General features: G+C 37.6%; 1 protein-coding gene across 1 annotated transcript in view; it reads right to left on the reverse strand.

The window, feature by feature from the left end:
• LOC105486304 (Rho guanine nucleotide exchange factor 38) overlaps positions 1-23,020 on the reverse strand; it is a 128,376-nt gene that overhangs the window by 76,321 nt on the left and 29,035 nt on the right. The window contains exon 2 of the mRNA XM_024794250.2: positions 12,025-12,212. Coding sequence (XP_024650018.2) covers positions 12,025-12,212 — 188 coding nt within the window. The remainder of the gene's footprint in view (positions 1-12,024; positions 12,213-23,020) is intronic.

Below are 23,020 nucleotides of genomic sequence, written 5' to 3' on the forward strand. Positions count from 1 at the left end.
TGAAGGAGCAAGCTATGAAGTTATTTTGGGGAAGAGCATTCAAGGCAAAGTAAACAGCAAGAACAAAGAGCTTGACACAGTAGTGCTCCTGGTTTGTTCAAGAAAGAGTGAAGAGGCCAGAAGGTAGAAATAGATGACATCAGTGAGAATGAGGGCCAGCCCCTGTAGGACCTTGTAGGTCATCATGAGTATATTAGGTTTTAATCAGAGTGAGAGGGGAAGCATTGGAGGGTTTTGAGTAGAAGAGTGACATAATTTGACTTATATTTTAAAAGGATCACTCTGGCTGCTTGGTTGAAACGAGGTAGAGGAAGAGACATGGGTCACAAGACAGTTGTAAAAGTCCAGGGGGTTATTGACAGGTTCTTGAACCAGAGTGGCAGTAAGAGAGGAGATGAGACATGGTCTAATTCTAGATAAATTTTGAAGGCAGAACTAAATAATGTGCTGATCGATCTAATATGGGAATTAAGAGAAAGAAAAAAGTTAAGGATGACTCCAGGGAATTTTGCCTGAGCAACTGGAAGGTAGAGCTGCCATTTTCTGAGATGAGATAGAATACAATGGAGAAATTTTTAAAGAGGAAATTAGGAACTCAGTTTTGAACATGCTAAATTTGAGATCCCTTGTAGACAATCAAGTAGAGATTTGAGTGCATAATTGGAGAAACAAAGGAGGACTTCAGGGAAAATGTCTAGGCTGGAGATAAAAATTTGCCAATCATCAGCATGTAGATGGAATTTAAAGCCATAAACCACATCAGATTTGCAATAGAGCTAATGTGGACAAAAGAGAGAAGAAGACCACAGGCGGAGCCCTCAATTACTTTAGTGTTTATAGATGAGTATTAACCAGCAAAGGAGACCGAGAAGCAGCAGCCAGAGGATTATGGGGAAAACAAAGAGTGTGTAGAGTCCTGGAAGACAGAAGGCACTGTTTTTGTCAAATGCTGCCAACAGGTCAGGGAAGTGAGTGCCTCCCTCTGCTAATATCTAAAGCAATTAATTGTTGCATAACTAATTAGCACAACTAATCATGACTGCCTTCTGTCATGATCACTTCTAGTGTTGCCTTGAAATAGATCTTTGATTGTTATTTGTGTTTTATGTGTTTATGAGTCATTTTCTTGGCCACATTATAGACTTTACTAGGGCAAGACTGTGACATAAATTTCCTTGATACCCACGCAGAGCTCAGGAGCAGGCACTGCATGCAATAGGCACTTGACAAACATTTAATCTTTTAATTTGCGTATTCAACGAAAATATCACATTCTTCATGAAATATAGCTCAGTTAATCTGTCTGGAAGTGATCTGTCCTTTCTCTGAACCCCAATTGCACTTATTGTCTATACTTATCAATTATCACTTTGCATTACAAGTTATCTTAGTTATAAGAGGCCTCTCACTAAGGATTCTTAGTTTTTTTGATGACACAAAAATGTGTTTCATATATCCTTACATACTCTAAATGACCTAAAATTAATTAATCAATTAACTCATGTAATCATCTACCTTGCCTGTGTCTAAAGTGCCTTATGTAAGTGCATATTAATAAAATAATTATTTTCTTAATATCTGCTTCCTTTCTGGCCCAGTGTTATTGTTTGGAGTCCAGAATTTATGGCCGTGTAGTGATATGCATGGCTATTTTGATCTATGCCTGAATAAAGCTGCCTCAACATTGCTGGCATTTCATTAGAGAAGTTTATGGCAATATTATGATAATCACAGCCACTGAAATTTTGTTGCTTATTCTACACACACACACACACACACACACACACACACACACACACACAAAGCAAATGAAAATTGTGGTTTATACATCATCTCCACTCTGGGAAGTAAAGTAATGAGCACAAGATCATCTTGCCTAGGCTGAGGGATGACTTTCCTGGATATTAAAACAGATCTGCTTAACATATCTATGTTTTTCAATTCTGGGCATCCCAAATCCTGCACTGAATTGGGAAATACATTCATTTTTCTCCTCACTTGGTCCAGCAGATTCTGATCTGGACTATAGATTATAAAAATTAGAGAACACTGAAGCTGTCCTGAAATGGAGCTTAGGAGCTGTTTATAAATGTAACAACAAGGAGGATAGTTTCCATCATAAAACTGTAGTACAAGGATAAAAATGAATGCCTCATTTTTTTGAGTTGAGACTTTCTGAACAAGCAAAGATAAGAGATTTTCTTCCCATAAAAAGAAAATTCATGTACTAGAATATTGATGCATCACTTTCATACCCAACTAAATCTGAATCCAATATGACAGCAAACTCTATGTTTTCCAGGTTGACAAAACAGAAATGTCCCTCCAGGGGAAAATGGGAAAGTAAGTGAAGTGTGATGACTGGGTTTCAGTACTTGAGAAAGAGGCCAGTTAGATATTATGTATCAACATAGTCACATTGTGGTTGGCAACACTGTGCCTTTTATTTTTAAATTTAATGTTTCACATCTATAACCTCCTGTTGGAGGTTAGGAACTGCCCTTATTAACACACAGAAAATCAAGAAAAAAATTATTGAGTTTTTTTTTTTTCTGACTTTATGAGACTTCAAGTATCTGGCCTTATTATGGAGGAACAATGGCCCAGACTATATAATAAATGCTAGGATTCCACAGAAAGGGTGAAAATCAAGTCTTTGATAAAATAAAGAAATGGAGTTCTACCCTGGACATACAGATTACAGGATTCTTTGTTGTGATGTATCTTACTCTTCATGAAAATCGGTATTTGTGGCCGGGCGCGGTGGCTCAAGCCTGTAATCCCAGCACTTTGGGAGGCCGAGACGGGTGGATCACGAGGTCAGGAGATCGAGACCATCCTGGCTAACACAGTGAAACCCCGTCTCTACTAAAAAATACAAAAAAACTAGCCGGGCGAGGTGGCAGGCGCCTGTAGTCCCAGCTACTCGGGAGGCTGAGGCAGGAGAATGGCCTGAACCCGGGAGGCGGAGCTTGCAGTGAGCTGAGATCCGGCCACTGCACTCCAGCAAGGGGGACAGAGTGAGACTCCGTCTCAAAAAAAAAAAAAAAAGAAAGAAAATCGGTATTTGTAAAGGATTGAAGAATATTTGTATCGATAGTAAAGCAGACTTCCAGCAGCAGTATAACATTTTCAAGTCAGCACCTTAGTTTAGAAAAGCCAGCACAAAGTAGAATGAGAAAGGCAGGTATATTTCTTTTGAGTCATTTCTCCCAGCATCTCAATTATACTTGGCAGGAATTGCTGTTTTTCTCAGATTTTTATTTAATGTAGTGAACAAAATCCCTGTTTTTCTCTGGCTTTTAGGGCATCTTTTACTTTGGGATTATCAACCTGGTTTGGATATCTGTACTCACTAAAGTCTGTGAGGTCTTGTGACTGAGGAGTTTGATCTCAGGAACTGCCTTACTCTACAGTAGGTGGGACTGGATCGAATAGGAGATGGAAGTGGAGAAAGGGACTTAGCTTTTTCATCAGTTTGTTTTACAGTTTACATGGATTTCTGGTATTTCAAGCAAGCATGAGAAATAGCCAAGATACACAGGAGATTGTTATACATTTTATACATTATAAAATTTCTTCCAAACAACCTAATGTATACCCTTATTCTTAAAATGTAGTCTCTACCTCTCTGAAAACACAATATTTAAAAATCAATTTTTTAATTGATTTTTAATCAATTAAAAAGTTTGGGAGAGTAAACAAGGTAAAGGATCAGAGGAAAAACTTTATCCTTATATGTAAAATTTTACATGTGTATTTAAAAGGGTAATTTAAAGAGAGAAAGAGAGGAAGATGGAAAAATAAAGGCATTATGTTTTTAATTAAAGTTCTTATTTTGAATTAATTGTAGATTCACATACAGTTGTAAAAAAATGAAACAGAGAGTCCATGTACCCTTTACCAAGTTTCCCCCAAGGGTAACATCTTGCAAAACAATAGAATGTATGCATTGGATTTTGATGTTGTGGGGTAGAATGTATTATAAATGGCATAAGGCAATTGTTTGCATAAATAAGACATGTCTGTGAGAAATCAATACCTTAACTCCACTTAGTTCAGGGCACTTTCATGAAAGAGACAGAGTTTTAGAGAGTAGCCAACTTTAAGAAAGTTGTGGTCAGTGAGCCAAGATGAAATGTGTTTTCAGGCCCAGACTACAATCAGAAAATTCTGGAAGTGAGCAGAGATGGGAAGAGTAGCTGGGTGATTTAAAAAGAAAGAGAGAGAGAATTCCACAGTTGCCTATTAAGCAAAAATGAAAGACCATTCTTTCTGGAAATAGTAAATGTCTTTTAGTGAAGGTAACAGCTGGAGAAAACAATTTTGACAAGAGTCCTCTGTGAACATTGAAAATTCATGCTCAAAGATATTTGCTTACATCTGGTTTCTTCTATCTGTTATGTGGGCAAAATTTTCACAAATAACTTTGAGAAGCTTCATTTATCTATCTATCCACCTATCTATCTAGGAAAACTGGCTATATTTTGATAATTACTAGATAAAATATTTTTGCCTTGGTCCTTTTATCTTGTATTTCAGTGAGCTACTATAACAGTAATGCTGTCCTTTGCTCAATGAAAGTAGCAAAATTTCATTACATTTCATTGTCTGAATTCCTGTTATGGACAAGTGTGGGTCTGAGGAGCTGGGCTGGGAGAGAAGGGTGGTAAGAGTATTCAGATAGAACTGAGTTTCATCTCAAAGAGTGCATCTAGGGAGTAACGCTAAAATTTAGAACCAAGCAGTGCACCAGGGCTTCTGCAGAGCCGCTAGGCACTGTATAATTTCTGGGAGTACCGCTCCACAGCAAGACAGCCAGGGGCTGGATATAGAGGTACAACCTAGCTTTGAGGTGTTGTGACAGACACCAGGGATGCCCAACCAGCTAGAAAGGATCGGAAGAGAGGGCAAGATATGGAAACCTGGAAGATTCCCATGACATGTGCTGAAGCTGTAGTTCCTGTTGTATAGGACAGCAATGGGCTCACACTGGTGAAGGAGCAGCCATGAAAAACACAGCAAAGGGATATAGAAGTTTCACTGAATACTTTGGCAGTAAATATAGCTTAAATGCATAGGAAGTCAATGGAACTTTCACTATCTCTTTATTATATACCAATTTTCATTGTACTATGGTCTTTGAACAGTATTTTTATTATTATAGTACATCTATATCCCCCTCCTCTCTGTCTCCTTTTAGGGATACTTGAATCTATACTGTGTTCTCTGGGAGTTGGTGAGCTCTCTTCACATGCAGCCTTCTCTGTCAGGGTTGACATGATGGCTGACGCTATAGCAACTTGGTTTGAGGTGGGGGATACAAGCAGGAAGCTGAATGCCTGAGCCCTGGAGTGCCTTCCCTTCCTTGCTCCTTTGAAGAAGGGGTCAGTTGAGAATTTTCCCTCCCTAACTCCCTCTCTTTTGTGTTTCCCTATCCCAGGGCTTTCCTCACCCACTTTGGACCCTGAGGGAGAGATTTTGTAGGATGTAACACAGAACAATTGCTCAATACGGTCCCCACCATCCTGACATTGAAACAGCCCACTGCTAACCAAAGTACGACTGATAACACCAGTAATGGGCACCATTTTACATTCAAGAACTCTGAATTCAGAGAGAGCATGAACATCAAATTTATGGTCCTTTATTTTAATAAATTTTTTAAAATTTCTATTTAAATTAATATTTGTTATTTATGGCTGAAAATAAAATGTGTAAATATATTGTTGTCTTCAGAGGAAAATATTCCTTAATGGCATACAGTCAGCCCTCTGAATCCTTGAGTTCCATATCTATAGAATCAGTCCTCTGTGGATCAAGAATATTCTAAAAAATACATCTGTATTGAACAGACTCTCTTTCTTGTCCTTATTCCCTAAACAATATAGTATAACAACTATTTACATGGCATTTACATTGCATTTCATATCAGACACTTAAGCTTCCATGTATTTTGGTATCCTTGGTTGGTCCTGGAATCAATGCCCCGCAGATACTGAGGGACAATTGTGTATGGTATAATTACAATTCCAGAAAATATTTCAGTATGTTTGTATAAACAATAAGCCAAAATAATTATTGTGCTTATTTCTAAGTGGCAAGACTACTGGTGATTATTTGCCTCTATATATTGTTTCTAGTGAAAATTATTTCTATAATGTTGCCATATAGTGTATCAAAATTTTAACAGAAAATTCCAATTGGATTTCTGCCAATACAAAATTATATATATATATATTTTTTTTTTTTTTGAGACGGAGTCTCGCTCTGTCGCCCAGGCTGGAGTGCAGTGGCCTGATCTCAGCTCACTGCAAGCTCCACCTCCCGGGTTCACGCCATTCTCCTGCCTCAGCCTCCCGCAAAATTATATTTTTTAAACCATTTTTTAGCAAATACAAATTTTTGAGCATAAGGCACATTATTAAACCAAATATGAGCAAATTCAAAATAAATACACATAACTTTCTTGTTATAGAAATAAAATCTACCAAGTGTGCATTCAAACACATACACTTAAAATATCGTTGGAAGGGTAAAAAGATGCTGGTACTGGAGTTTGCCTCTAGGGGAGGAAACCGAGTAGCTGAGGGGTTCTATAGCCCCCTTGGGATCTTTGGTAGATTTGCACTATGTGAATTTTAGCAACTGAAAATAATTTAAAAACAAAGAAAAATAAAAATAAGTATAGTACTCAAATTCCTCCAGCTATTCCTTTCAATCACTTTTTGTCCTTTCCATTGTTAGATTAGTCTACTCTAGTTTGATTTATTTTGACTTATAGCCAAAAACATAGAGTATCTCTCATTGCCCTGTTTGGATAATAAATAACTAGAACCTGTTTCCCCACTAAATGTTTCAACACTAACTGTTGTGAATAACATTTGCCTTCTTTGTAAAACCTCTCACAATGCTGCTATTAAAGAAGAAGTAACTGCTGAGTGTGATATATTATTGGTTCAGTAAAGGTCTGACACAGAAAAGCCTTGAAGTTAAGATAAACGTTTACAGCACGATTGTCACAGAACAGTTGTCAGTCAAGGGTTGAATCCAATCATTTGTTTGTACACTGATTCATTCACAAAAAGTTCACTCAGGTAAGCCAGGTACGTCTGGTACTTTCCTCAGTTTTCAACTTCTTCATCCAATTTTCACTTACATAAAAGACTTGCTTTGCTCTGTTTTTACTGGGAGTGTTCTGAGTTTGATTTTTTATAGAGAAAAGATGATGAATCCTATGATACCCAAATTCTCTCCTAGGTTAACCTGTAGTTGTAAAATATTTATTGATGTTGCCCCAGGTTTAGCTAAGCATAGTTTGCAGATTGTTGCTATAGTTATCTGAAAATTGTGTGTGTTAATTTACAAATTTTGTCAGTGATGACAGGTGGTTTGTGCTCAAAGACACTGGTAGTTAAATGTCCAGAAGGGAGGTGAGAACAGGAAAGAACTAATGAACATTGAAAAGGTGGTGAACTGAATGAACTGGTGGTGTCAACTAAGTACCTCAGCACTCATTTAAATGCTTATAAGAGTCATGAGTACCCGAACATTTATTTGTTTAATCAAAGGTTAAAAGTTTTGAGAAGTGGGAAAAAGGCAGATCTGACATGAGAATTCTGAGAACCTTAAGACAATTGCTACTACCTTAGTCGAGAGAACTATTAGAATGAAATTAAAGTCCACAATGAGGAAGGCAGAGAGCAGACAGGCATTGAAAGACACCTAAACAACAAGGTACCAAGTGTGAAAAATCAACAATCTATAAACAATTCAAATAAAACAACCTAGAGAATGTGAGTTAGAACTGTGAGAATTGTAATTCACAGCATTGAGAGCAAAAGCCAAATGTGCCAAATAAACGACCATAAATGTTACTATAATGGAAAAGTTTTACTTGACAGTCTAAGACACCAATCTGAGAACTGCTTGTAAGAGTTTCGTACGAAGCCAAAAACAAGTGAAGAAAAATAACAAAAAGTAAAAACACAAACGAAAATTGGAGAGCATATAGAAGAATACAGCTCAGCAATGACATTCATTTTAGTGGGGCTAATTTGACTCACCAATGTAGCAGATTATTTAAATTGGCAACATTTTCATACTGAATAAACTCATTCCATTTGATACAAATGTGGACTAATAATTCAAAGGAAGACTTTTCTTGTATGTTTGGTGTTTTTTTCTGGTTGTTTGCTTGTTTCTTCTGGAGACAAGGTTTCGCTCTGTCTCCCAGTCTGCAGTACAGTGGTGTGATTATGGCTCACTGCAGCCTCAACCTCCTGGGCTCAAGCGATCCTCCCACCTCAGCCTCCCAAGTTGCTTGGACTACAGAAGCAAGCCACCACACTTGGCTATTTTTTTCTTTTTAAATAGGGATGAGATCTCCCTATGCTGCCCAGGCTGGTCTCAAACTCCTGGCCTCAAGCAATCCTCCTGGTTGTGCTGATCTTCCCAAAGTGCTGGGATTACAGGTGTGAGCCACTGCAACTGGGCATGTTTTTTACTGTGTTTTATATTGATCATTAGCCAATCACAAGGACAGATTTTTTATAAATTGTGCTTATTTTGAAACATGCTTTAGTCACAAATGCTCTTATACCTAGTAAATATTTTACATTTAATTTTAAAATAGACAGTGAATATAGATGATTCCTTAAGGATCGAGGAAAAGGATTTTTTTGGCTTGTTTGTGTTTGATTTTGGTTTTTAAGATAGTAGATAATGGTGCTATGAAATATTCAATAAGGAGGGTAAACTAATTATTCAGGAGACAGAAAGGACACAGGCCAGAGTAAAACCCTTAAGTCTGAGGGGGTAGAATCCACTGCACTAGCAGAGAAGTCATCCTTCAGTAGAAGCGGGAACCATTGCTTCTGGTATTAAGAGGAAGCCACCTTACACAGGTAGAGATGCAGCTGGTTGGTAGATTTGGTGTTGGGAGTGTGCACATCTTATTGTTTTTAGTTTTTCTATGAAATGATGGGAAAGGGCATAGGCTGAGAGAAGAAAAGGGGGTGTTTGACATGTGAGGAAAAGGATGTGAGAGAATCTCCTCAGAAACATTACTGGGGGCCCCAGTAGCAAGTGGTCATGAATTTTATAAGAGATTAATTCTGCTGCACAGGTAAAGATGTGAAGTAGATGAAAAATTGAACCTCACCCGAGTAAGTTGCTGCAGGGGAGTAAATGGAAAGAAAGAGAGAAAAAGGAATTGAGATCATTTGCAAGGAGTGATTATAATGAAGGACCCATATAAATTAAAGCATCTTTGGGCCGGATGAAGAGTGAAATGGTAGTAAGGTCCATAGCTTGGAGGTCTCGGCGCCATCAGAAGGTTGTCAGAAATGGTACCAGTGGGAGTAGGCTTAGGCATCAGAGAATAGTAAGCTTGAAATTCTGATTTTGAGGGGACGAAGTTGCTGGTAATGACAAGTTCTAGGTTATGACCCTGGCATGAGTGGCTGAATGGGATTGAGGAAAGATTGTTGGATATGAAAAAGTGAAAGAACTGAGAGGCCCGAATGTTGCATGGGTTATTTGCATGAATATTGAAATAACCTAAAAAAGATGTCAGAATTAGGGAGGGGAGAGAGAGAGAGAGAGAGAGAGAGAGAGAGTGAGAATACATAGACACAGTGGGCTAGGTTCCAAATTTTTCAAAGAATAAGAGTTAACAGGTAGGACTGTACCATGAGGAAAGGTAGATAGTGACAGAGTCTGATGCCATGTGCATTTAAAATCAACATTTTAATAAGTATGTAAATGAACATGTTAGTAACCATTGATATCTGTCAGAATAGCAGTTATATCAAATACATCTGGTTTATATGTTAATAAAATGAAATAAAACACACCAGAAAACATTTATATACTTAGTAATGACACTAAAGAGCATCATGACCATCAATATTACTTTTTTTTATAATTTATCATGACCATCAATATTACTTCTACTCTACATCACAAATAAGAAATTTCCAGGTTTTCAGAAAGTGCCTGGTAATTCTGGCACTGCGGGAGGGAATTGTGGAGGATTAAACGAGAATGCTAATGAAGTGTTTGGAGCAGGATCTGACATATAGTCAGTACTAAATAAAAGTCATGAGGCAGTCAAACTGAAGACGACTTCCTGTGTAAGAAAAGGCTTCCACGCCTTCTTTGCTACTCCTCTTTAAACATTGTCTTAGATCAAAAAACAATTTTTGTATCAGAAATGCCTTGACCTATACTGGTTTTCCCTAATTTGTAGTCCAGATGGTTTTTTAAAAAATATTTCTGAGAAGAGTACTGTATTAAGAAATATAAAATCTGCTCCTGAATGTTGTAAGTAGTTGGGGGCACAACAGGCTAGAAATGCTTTTATAATCATGGGTAACATATTAAAATACCAGTCTCAGAATCAGTAAAGTTGGATATATTTGACTAAACATGGCAAAAACAAAATAAACATACATCTTAAACAAGGTTAGAAACCAAAAGACTTACCAGAAAAATTATTTGCAACATGTAGGATGGAAAAAGAATATCTCTAATATACAGAAAGTTCTCATAAAATAATAAGAAAAATGTTAAACCATCATTTTTTAAAAGAGCAAAAAACATGGATATGAATAACAGAAAAAGCCAATGAATATATGAGAAGATATTTGTCAGAAGGAGTCAAAAGAACATTTATGAAATCAATAATTCTCAGCATTAAAGACGATGCAGAGAAAATGCTCTCTGAATCATTATTAATAGGAATGAATATTAAAATCATATTGACTTTCTGTTTGGCAGTTGTCCGTTTTATTCAAAATCTTAAATATGCATACCCTTTGACCTAGCAATTCAATTTCTAGGAATTTATTCTAAGGATATAAGGAAACAAACACCCAAAACATCTTAGCCACTGTAATAGTAGACAGATATTGAAAAATATTAGTACTCATGAAAAGATACATGTAACAGATTTCTGGATGAAACAAGTATGTTACAAGATATTATTTGTAGTTTTGATCACATTTATGTAAAAATATATGTGCTTGTGTATGTATGTGTATATGTATATGTATACGTAAGTGTTCAAATAGATATCTGAAGGGATATGTCTGATCGTGTTAATGGTAATTTTCTTTGACCATGGAATTTCTGATCATTTTCACTTTCTAGCTTCTGTTTTTCTATATTGTTTGAATTGTGTATTTACAACCCTAATGATAAGTTATCACTACTTAGAGTCTTTGCCCTTGTAGTCCACTTTGCCTGGACCATTCTGTTACCTACTTCAGTTCTCTGCTCAATTGTCCTCCACTGGAAAAGTCTTCATTTGACACTCTATTTGAAATAGAACGACCACCCCTTTGTCCCCATATTTATTTTTTTCTTTTCCTTTTTTTTTTTTTTTTTTTTTTTTTTTGAGACTGAGTCTCTCTCTCTGTTGCCCAGGCTGGAGTGCAATGGCGTGATCTCGGCTCATTGCAACCTCCGTCTCCCGGGTTCAAGCAATTCTCCTGCCTCAGCCTCCCAAGTAGCTGGGATTACAGGCGTGTGCCACCATGCCCAGCTAATTTTCTGGTATTTTGTAATTTTGTAGAGATGGGGTTTCACCATGTTGGCCAGGCTGGTCTTGAACTCCTGACCTCAGGTGATCCACCTGCCTCGACCTCCCAAAGTGCTGGGATTCCTTCCAGGCATGAGCCACCGTGCCTGGCCTTGTCCCCATATTTCATTCCTTTTCCCTGCTTTAGTTTTCTCAGCTATACTTCACACCATAAAACATATCTTAACTGTGTTTGCTTATTTATTTATTGTGTATTGTCTGACTCCTCCTTTTCTGCACTAGAAAGTGAACTCCACAAGGGCAGGACTTCGTTTTGTACTAAACTGTAACCCCAGAGCTGAGAACAGTGCTGTTTTGGGGAGAAAGACACATCATCCCGCTGATACACCTGAGTGCTTCAATTTCATGGTGCTAGTGATCCTATTTAGGATGTAGGAGAGAAAAAATTGAAAAAAATAAAAATCTCAAATATGAATTACCTTTTTATTTCTCAGGGGCTGAACCACTTCCCTAACACACAGCTCTAGATCATTGAGATAATCCTTTTCCGTCTGTATCAGCTCCTTGATGATCTTTTCCCGCTTTGCCATCATCCTCTTCATTTGATGCTCTTCCTCTGGGGTTAAGGTCTCAGCTACAGAACACTCACCCTGTGGAGTCATCTTTTCTGTTAAATGAAAACATATGCAGGTGAGGCATTCTCCTGAGGGTTCTTTTTCCTTCATTACAAACAAACAACGCCTTCGCAGGACTTTGTTAACAAGGAGAAAGGCTGAAGGTATCTTCATGATGTGTTCTTAGGAAGTGATATATGGACATTCCCTTACAAAACTATGAGCAAGAGGAAAAATAGGAGTGAACTTCTTCTAACAAGTGAGTTAAATGATACTCAATTATCGTGGCTTCTTTAAAATATCCCATTGCTTGTAGCTTAGCCTATAAAGCCAGTATTCAGCCTGGAGGTCAAATACATTAAAAAAACAGTTCAGAACTTCCGTTCACATTTGCTTTTAAATCAAGGGAAGAATTTTAATTAGTAAATGAAGTGCCTCTAATTTTGTTTGTCACCGTTATTAAAAATAATTACCTCTCATTCTCAGTGGGTAATATCCAAATCTCAATGAAATGGAAAACAATTACATGATTGGAGTTTTTCTTTTCAATTCATCATCAGATTCCATGAGGAGTGAAGCAGTGGTGGATTAAATAAATTTCAACTGAAATTTTTCATGGTTCATCTTTTATACTAAGCATAACTTGTTATTTCAAAATTCTTGAACTGTCAAACAGAAAGTTTTAATTTAAAAAGTCTCAGTACTGGGGAGATAATGAGATAAATGGTAAGCCTCACACATAGCAAAAGTTTATATGAAGTATTCAAGTAAGAGAGCTAAATATCTTCAAGGACGAACTCGCCACAGCAATGTACAATTTTGGAAGCCACAAACCAGATCACAGACCATGAAATCAAAGGGGCGATAAACATCAGGGCAGTGTGTGAGTCTGTGTATGTAAGAGTGTGTGTAAATACATTTGCTTCAAGCTTGAAGCTTTATTTTCATCTTAGTCTCTGCAGTTGCAGAAGTAATTATATTTCATTTAAAGTTAATATGATTCTAGTAACTGGTATATGAGACATCTTCAATGTTGACACCACTCCCTGAGAACATGGAACTTTACAAAAGGGCCTATAAAGAGTCTGTACAGTAAAAAATAAATGTACAGGTCACAATATATGCAAGTGGAAATAAAGAGTGTTTTCTTGGCTGACTCCAGGAACAAAGCTAAGACAACTAGAGAAACAATATAGTAGAGGAGTTAATGGTGTGATGTCAAGAGACTGCCCCAGGAACGTGAACAGACACTTTAAAAAGTAATGAGCTCTTTCTCTCTGGCCCACTGACTTCAGCATTTCAGGCAGAGGCTCAATATTCAAACATCTGTGGAGAGTAATTCCAACATCAGTTTGGAAGCTACACTAGGTTGATTTTTGGACAATCCAGACCTGCAGGTGAGTATGTTTCGGAATCATTTGCCTCCTACCAATCCTTCCTTCATTAGGAAAGCAGGAAGTTTTGACAAATAGCATCCAAAAGCACATGGTTTTATGAGATTTGGGCTATTTAGTGCTAAAGAAATAATCCACATGAGGCCGGGTGCAGTTGCTCATGCCTGTAATCCCAGCACTTTGGGAGGCTGAGGCGGGCAGATCATGAGGTCAGGAGATCGAGACCACCCTGGCTAACACGGTGAAACCCCGTCTCTACCAAAAATACAAAAAATTAGCCAGGCGTGGTGGCGGGTGCCTGTAGTCCCAGCTACTCCGGAGGTTGAGGCTGGAGAATGGCGTGAACCCGGGAGGCGGAGCTTGCAGTGAGCCGAGATCGTGCCACTGCACTCCAGTCTGGGCGACAGAGCCAGACTCTGTCTCAAAAAAAAAAAAAAAAGAGAAAAGAAATAATCCATATGAGCTATATAAGAACAGATAATCTATTCAAGGAGAGAGAATGAATGCATGAGATGTCCTGGAGCCCTCAAATCTTGATCTACATTATGAGAATTTGGGGGTGCTTGCTAATTTGTGTTTTTGTTTTTTGTTTTTTTCAGAAACAGGTTCTCACTCTGTCACCCAGGCTGGAATGCAGTGGTGCAATTGCAACTCACTGCATCCTCAAACTTCTGGGCTCGTGCAATCCTCCCGCCTGAGCTTCCCGAAGCACTGGGATTACAAGTATGAGCCACTGCACCAGCCTAATTTGTAATATTTTTATTGGAAAGTAGAAGCAGCCTGCCTCTCAGTGCCCCAAATTTGAAAAAGCAAGTTACAATCAGGTGTCATTACAATGAATTATTTTGGATATGAAAGAGGAAGACAGGACACCTTATGAGGGGAGCTACAGTGAGGAGGCTGCGTCTACCACCATTGTGGCCCTTTCTTTTTAAAAATGTGTATATTCAAGATGTACAACATAATATCTTGATGTATGTATACATAGTGAAATGATTGGGTAGGGGGTGGGAGACGGAAGGCAGAAAGGTGTGAGGAAGGTCCTTTACTCCTGGGGTATGTGAAATAGAGCACAGAAGGAAATCTCACAAGTAAGAGAGGTGACAAACCAGTATGGACACTGCGCAATTATTACTTAAAGTTTCCTTGAAAATAAAAATGATGCTGATGAAAAACTGCTCTGACTGACATTTGCTTTTCCAGGTTCTAAACTTCTTATGCCTTATAAGATTAATCTATCAATTATTTGGGATCCTAGCAAGGAGAAGGAAGTTTTTCCTGATCGTCGGCAAAGGAATATCCCTAAAACGTGCATTTGGGTTATTTTTAGTTCTCAATTCCAGGACTCAATCACTATGTTAACTTAACCTGCTTCACAGACATTTCAGTTGCTGCACTTTAAAATGTACCACGTCAGATTGTGTCAATTAAAAACTGCTTAGATTTTCCAATACTGCTCAACAACTTGTTGAGAACAAATTTGTGGGGGCAAGGTGGTTGAAGTGTCAGTGAAAATACTCAACTTCTCCCTCAGGTATAAAAATCTCTCAGGGAATTTAGAGTTGAGCAACCTTATGAGATATCTTTGCTTGCTCTTTTGACTCAAGTTTATGGTAGGAACAAAGACTTCACTTGCATCATTTTATGGTCAGGTTTCTAAACACTTCCTATGTTTGCATTTCTTAAACCTACAAACTCTCTGCGATGCATTGTGGACACATTTTGTTTTTATAAGATCTTTCTCTGCATTTAAACATTGTATCTTTTAAAAGTTAGTTACACCTAACTTTTATATATAAAAGTATTTGTAACTCAACAATATTACCAACATATATAACCCAAATCAGCAGTCAGCTATAGCCCGTCTTTTATTTCTGGATGAAGCAACAGAGGGGGCCTGACACGGTGGCTCATGCCTTTAATGCCAACACTTTGGGAGGCCAAGGTGGGCGGATCATCTGAGGTCGGGAGTTTCAGACCAGCCTGACCAACATGGAGAAATGCTGTCTCTACTAAAAATATAAAACTAGCCAGGTGTGGTGGTGCATGACTGTAATCCCAGCTACTTGGGAGGCTGAGGCAGGGGAATCACTTGAACCCATGCGGCTGAGATTACAGTGAGCCGAGATTGCACCATTACACTTCAGCCTGGGTGACAGAGTGAGACTCCATCTCAAAAAAAAAAAAGAAAGAAAAAGAAAAAAGAAAAAGCAGCAGAGAGGCTATTTAGGAAAGAAGGAAAAATAGTTTTAAGAATAAATGTTTTCCAATAATATGCATATAATAAAACACAATGTCAAAGCCAAAGTGAAACTAAGGTTAAAAGGATGTTCAGATTGCTATAACAGAAATATGCAGCTGTATATTAAAGCAGTACCATGTAATTGACTTCACTCTGCATTTCTTTCACACTCAAGCTTTGTTTTTCCAGTGGTGGTGTGAATTTTTACTATTCTAGCCACAAAATTCATTAATAATATATGTGGAGATTCCTGGCCAAGGAAGTTTATATAAAAAGAGGTTGTTAGATGAGTAGATTGCAAAAATTTTCTCCCATTCTATAGGTTGCCTGTTCACTCTGATGGTAGTTTCTTTTGCTGTGCAGAAGCTCTTTAGTTTAATTAGATCCCATTTGTCAATTTTGGCTTTTGCTGCTGTTGCTTTTGGTGTTTTAGACATGAAGTCTTTGCCCATGCTTATGTCCTGAATGGTACTACCTAGGTTTTCCTCTAGGATTTTTATGGTATTAGGTCTAACATTTAAGTCTCTAATCCATCTTGAATTAATTTTCGTATAAGGAGTAAGGAAAGGATCCAGTTTCAGCTTTCTACTTATGGCTAGCCAATTTTCCCAGCACCATTTATTAAATAGGGAATCCTTTCCCCATTTCTTGTTTCTCTCAGGTTTGTCAAAGATCAGATGGCTGTAGATGTGTGGTATTATTTCTGAGGACTCTGTTCTGTTCCATTGGTCTATATCTCTGTTTTGGTACCAGTACCATGCTGTTTTGGTTACTGTAGCCTTGTAGTATAGTTTGAAGTCAGGTAGCGTGATGCCTCCAGCTTTGTTCTTTTGACTTAGGATTGTCTTGGAGATGCGGGCTCTTTTTTGGTTCCATATGAACTTTAAAGCAGTTTTTTCCAATTCTGTGAAGAAACTCATCAGTGTCAGATTGGATTAAGAAAATGTGACACATATACACCATGGAATACTATGCAGCCATCAAAAAGGATGAGTTTGTGTCCTTTGTAGGGACATGGATGCAGCTGGAAACCATCATTCTTAGCAAACTATCACAAGAACAGAAAACCAAACACCGCATGTTCTCACTCATAGGTGGGAACTGAACAATGAGATCACTTGGACTCAGGAAGGGGAACATCACACACCGGGGCCTATCATGGGGAGGGGGGAGGGGGGAGGGATTGCATTGGGAGTTATACCTGATGTAAATGACGAGTTGATGGGTGCAGCACACCAACATGGCACAAGTATACATATGTAACAAACCTGCACGTTATGCACATGTACCCTACAACTTAAAGTATAATAATAATAAATAAATTAAAAAAAAAAAAGAGGTTGTTGCAGTTTGAGAAAAGGATAATCTGACTTGAGATCAGCTCTACCACTCAACTGTGAGAACACAGTAGAGTAATAACTATTAGTTATCCTCACAGAGCCTTGGTTTCCTTACCTGTAAACTATGCATGAAAACCATCACAGTGTGATCATGAAGATTGAATTAAATGAGCAGCTGCATGTGGAAGTTCTTTGAGATCTTTAAAACAATACAAATGTTAACTATTTCTGTGGGAATGGGAACAATAGGGTTACTTTCTCTACAGTCTCAAACTTTCCCACTGTCTAGAGCAAACAATTATCCCATTATTTTGTGGTTATCAACTTGTCAAGAAAAAATGCATGACTCTAAAGTGGGTGGACAGCTAGTTCAGTTGGAAGAGGAAGAGCAAAAAAAAAAAAAAAATAGGGATGCTGCTTTCAGAGGAAAGTCAGAACAAAGCTGGGGTTTAGAATTCTGAGCATTTTATCTGGCTTGGGTATATGCATCGGGAGAACCTTGATCTCTTAGAGAAGTGCAACAGCACCCAAAGGCAAAGGGGTGTTGGGGGAGGACTGAAGACAATCTTCATTGATAGCCAGGTTTTGCTTAGAATTTGTCCTATCCTCTTTTTCCTTTCATCTTGCTTTTGCCACTACTACTGCCATTTGGGAGTGGATTTAAGGAAAGGTAATTTCTTTCTTTCTTTGTAAATTATAAAATAATATACACTTGTGATATCTATCTAGATAGGTTATATATAGAGATAGAAATAGCTATAGCTATAGATAGATATGGATACAGATCGAGAGAGAGAGAGAGATGTAGATATAGTAGGGGTTTAAGTGCATAGCCTTGGGAGCCAGACTGCCTGGGTTCAAACTCCACCACTACCATTTATTAGATCTGTTACCTCAGACAAGTTACTTAGCTCTTCCTATATCAATTTTCTCATATGTAAGTTAAGGATAACGTTATGTTAGTAAAGCCTTATAAAGTGATTTTGAAGATTAAATTAGTTAATGTCTGTAAAACACTTGTAACAGTGCCTGGCATTATAGTGGATATCTTGTAAATGTTTTATTATTATTAGATGCAATCCCTATTTATTAATTACAATGTGATAATTACTGTATTATTGATTGTATTCTAGTTTAGTGTATAGCCTTCTCAAAATATCTCCATTCACATACAAATACACGTATTTACAGAAGTTCAGTTTTTTGTTTGTTTTATTTTTTAACAATAACAAGCTCATATACATATTCTCCTGCAACTTGCTTTTGCAACTGTAACAGTATATAGTAGGGATCTTTTTTTGTAACATCAGCATAATTGTGTCAGACACTGCTGTTGCCTGCTCAATATCTATTCTCCCATTTGTTTTTCATGAACTGAACCATAAATAGATAAAAATATTTAATTATTGGACAATTTTTAAATCAAGAGTGGGAAAAGGGAACATACTTAGGAAATATATCCAGATAAAGGATCCGAAAACGAAACACACTAAGTAAAAATAATGCTCCAAATAAAGAGACATCAATAAAATGATTTGTCTCAGCGTTGGTGGTGATCAATAGAAAAAAAAAATAGCATCCCTTAACAATTCAAGGACACTAACTGGCTGTCACATGGATTTGAGATCTGAAATTATTGAATGCTTAACAAATAAATACTAAGGGCTTACTATGAGCCCAAAATCATAGGCTCTGGGGATATGGCAATTTAAAAAAAATCATAAAACAAATTCCTTTCCTCATGGAACTTAACTTCTAGTTGGGGAAGAAGAACACAAATAATTTAAACAAGTTATTTAGTATACTAAAAGGTGATAAGTGGTATAGAGAAAAATAATGCTATGAAAGCTGCTAGGAAGAGCTTAAAAAACGTGCAATTTTAATTAAGATGGCAGGAAAAGCCTGAAATTGAGTTGAAAGGTGAGAGAGTCATGCAGTTATCTGGGGGAGGTGGTTTTTAGCAGATGAATTGGTCAGTGGAAAACCTTAAGGTGAGGATGTGCATGGCCTATTTAAGGATCAGGAAGCAGACCAATGTGTGGGCAGGTGGGAGAACATTGGGGACTGGATAAGCGATTTGGTGGACAGGACAGCCTGGGAGAGATTGTGGAGAATTGTAAGTATTTTAAACATTTAAACATTTTTGTGATATTGCAGAAAAGCTAAAGACATTAATGAACTTTAGATGTTTTTAAATTAAGGATATATGTTAAAATTTCAAGGCCAACCATTAAAATAATAAAATAGCATGTAAAATTTCAAAACCAGTAGAGGAAAGAAAGCAATTCAGCAGAAGAAAGGAGAAAACCGAAAGAGAAAAATAAGTACAAGGCAGTCGATCCAAATCTATACGTAATCATAACTCAAATGACCATATTATCAAACTGTATTCAAAAAACAACTATATGCCATTTACAGTAGAGAACGTAAGCACACAGGAAGATGAAAGTAAAAATATATATATACTGAGCAAATACTAATTAAAGGAAGTGTGGGATATAGCTATTTTATACAGATAAAATAGACTTTAAGGCAAAAATAAAAGCAGGCACTATCTAGTGATAACGTGTTCCATTCATTAGGAAGATATGAAAATTCTAATTCTGTATGTACTGAATAACATGCTTTTAAAACGAGAAGCAGAAAGTGAAAAAGCTGAAGGTAGAATTTGACAAATCAGCCTTAATAGTGATATTTTAAACGTAACTCTCAGTAACTAATAGACTGTTAGGATAGAGAATATTTACTCAGGCCGGGCGCGGTGACTCAAGCCTGTAATCCCAACACTTTGGGAGGCTGAGACGGGCGGATCACGAGGTCAGGAGATCGAGACCATCCTCGTTAACCCGGTGAAACCCCGTCTCTACTAAAAAAAATACAAAAAACTAGCCGGGTAAGGTGGCAGGCGCCTGTAGTCCCAGCTACTCAGGACGCTGAGGCAGGAGAATGGCGTAAACCCGGGAGGCGGAGCTTGCAGTGAGCTGAGATCCGACCACTGCCCTCCAACCTGGGCGACAGAGCGAGACTCCGTCTCAAAAAAAAAAAGAAAAAAAAGAAAAAAAAGAAAATATTTACTCCTACTATATAACTGATGGGTCACAGAAAAAATGACTAAAGTAAATAGAAGATATCTGTTATAAGGATAAGAAAAATATTACAAACTAAAATGTGGAATTTAGGTAAAGCACTGCTTACAGAAAATTTATAGACTTAAGTTCACGTACAAGAAAAGCAGCAAGAGTGAAAATGATTTGACTCTTAACTAAGTAAGTTAAAAAAAAATACAAATACAATAAGCCAAAAGAAAATAGAATAAAGGAAATTAAGAACAAAGCTTACTGAAATTGAATAGAAATTCAAGTCAGGCTTCAACTGTTCCTCGCAGCTACGTTGCAAGGAATACGAGATTTTTTTTTTTTTTTTTTTTTTTTTTTTGAGACGGTGTCTAGCTCTGTCACCCAGGCTGGAGTGCAGTGGCATGATTTTGGCTCACTGTAACCTCTGCCTCCTGGGTTCAAGTGATTCTCCTGCCTCAGCCTCCTGAGTAGCTGGGATTACAGGCGCCCGCTACCACACTCAGCTAAATTTTTGTATTTTTAGTAGAGACAGGGTTTCACTGGATTGGCCAGGCTGGTCTCGAACTCCTGACCTCATGATCTACCCACCTCAGCCTCCCAAAGTGCTGGGATTACAAGCATGAGCCACCATGCCCGGCCATAGGAATACAAGATTTTAAAAAATCCTAAAACACACCATAATTATATCCACAAAGTCTTGAGATACTGAAATTATTAGAGATATAAAAAGGGTATTTAATAGGTCTAAAAAACAAGTAATGGTTTGAAATTGTGAGCAAGAAACAAGAGACTATAAAAATGATCAAGTGGATTTTAAAAGATAATACAGAATCTTAAAATAAAAGCTCATAATAATTAAAACTTAATTATTTTGTTTAATCAATAAATGACTAAGTTGAATAAAGAGTTGAGTTGTATAATGAACTAAATAGTAAATTATACAAAGTTAAAGGGATTAATGAACAAGCCAAGAAAATTTTACAGAGTGCAATAGACATGTAAAATATGTGAGAGAGGTTAGGAGATGTTGAGGATTGAATAAGAAGGTACAACTAATGTTTACTTGGAGATCTAGAGGGTATAATAGAGAATATAAGGAAGAGCATTATTTGAAGTGCTAAAAGCTGGGAGCTTTTCAGAATTTTTGAAAAATGCTAATCCTGAGTTCATTCCAAGATGGCCAACTACATGCAAGCAGGAGGAACATATCCCACCAAGTGACCAAAACACTGGGAAGACTGGTGCGCTCCTAGTAAATCTTCAAAGAAAAGGCATTGAGAGGGGACAGAAGGAAGCCACAGATGCTGGTTCAAGGCACAGAAAGCTGAGAATCCTGCATGGGGCTACAGTGCACCGGGACTTGTTCTTGGCCCCCAACTACTCCTGCAGGAGGGGTGAGTTAAACAGGCAAGGAGTACTTCGAATAATGCTTCTTCCTTACAGTCTCTATTATACCCTCTAGACCTCTACAGAACTCTCCACCAAAAAACAACAGAATAGGCCAGACTTGGTGGCTCATGCCTGTAATCCCAGCAGTTTGGGACGCCAAGGTTGGTGGATCATTTGAGGTCAGGAGTTTGAGACCAGCCTGACCAACATGGTGAAACCCCGCCTCTACTAAAAACACAAAAACTAGCCGGATGTGGTGGTGGTCACCTGTAGTCCCAGCTACTCGGGAGGCTGAGGCAAGAGAATTACTTGAACCAGGGAAGTGGAGGTTGTAGTGAACTGAAATAATGCTACGGCACTCCAGCCTGTGCAACAGAGTAAGACTCTGTCTCAAAAAAACAAAGACACAAACAGAAAAAACAGAATATACATTCTTCTCATTGTCACATGGTACATACTCTGAAATCAACCACACAATCAGACATATAATTATGCTCAGCAAATACACAAAAACCCCTGAAAATTATACCAACCACTCCCTCAGACCACAGTACAATATAATTAGAATTAAAGAGTAAGAAAATTGCCCAGAACCACACAAGTACATGGAAATGAAACAACCTGTTCATGAATGACTTTTGGGTAAATAATGAAATTAAGGGAGAAATCAAGGAGTTCATTGAAACCTATGAAAACAAGGACATAACATACCAGAATCTCTGGGACACAGCTAAGGCAGTGTTAAGAGGGAAATATATAGCACTAAATGCCCACATCGAAAAGTTACAAATATCTCAGTTTAACAACTTAACATCACAAATAAAAGAACTAAAGAAGGAAGAGCAAACCAACCTCAAAGCTAGCAGATGACACAAACTAATCAAAATCAGAGCTGAATAGAAGAAGTCAAGACATGAAAACCATTCAAAAGATCAATGAATCCAAGATCTGTTTTTTTTGGAAAAATTATTAAGATATATTACTAGCTAGACTAATAAAGAAGAAAAGAGAAAAGATCCAAATGAACACAATTGGCAATGACAAAAGAGGTAATACCACTGACCTCACAGAAATACAATCATCAGAAACTATTCTGAATACACTATGCACACAAACTAGAAAATCTAGAAGAAATGGATAAATTCCTGGACATATATACCCTCCCAAAACTGAACCAGAAAGAAATTCAATTTCTGAACAGACCAATAATGAGCCCCAAAACTGAATAAGTAGTAAATAGCTTACCAACAAAAAGCAGCTCAGTACCAGAGTGATTCACAGCCAAATTCAACCACAGGTATGAATAAAAGTTGATATAATTCCTACTGAAGCTGTTCCAAAAAATTGAGGAGTAGGAACTCCTCCCCAACTCCTTCTATGAGGCCAGCATCATCCTGATACCAAAGACTGGCAGAGACA

This window comes from Macaca nemestrina, chromosome 3 (genome assembly GCF_043159975.1).
Source record: "Macaca nemestrina isolate mMacNem1 chromosome 3, mMacNem.hap1, whole genome shotgun sequence".
Classification (NCBI taxonomy): Eukaryota; Metazoa; Chordata; class Mammalia; order Primates; family Cercopithecidae; genus Macaca; species Macaca nemestrina.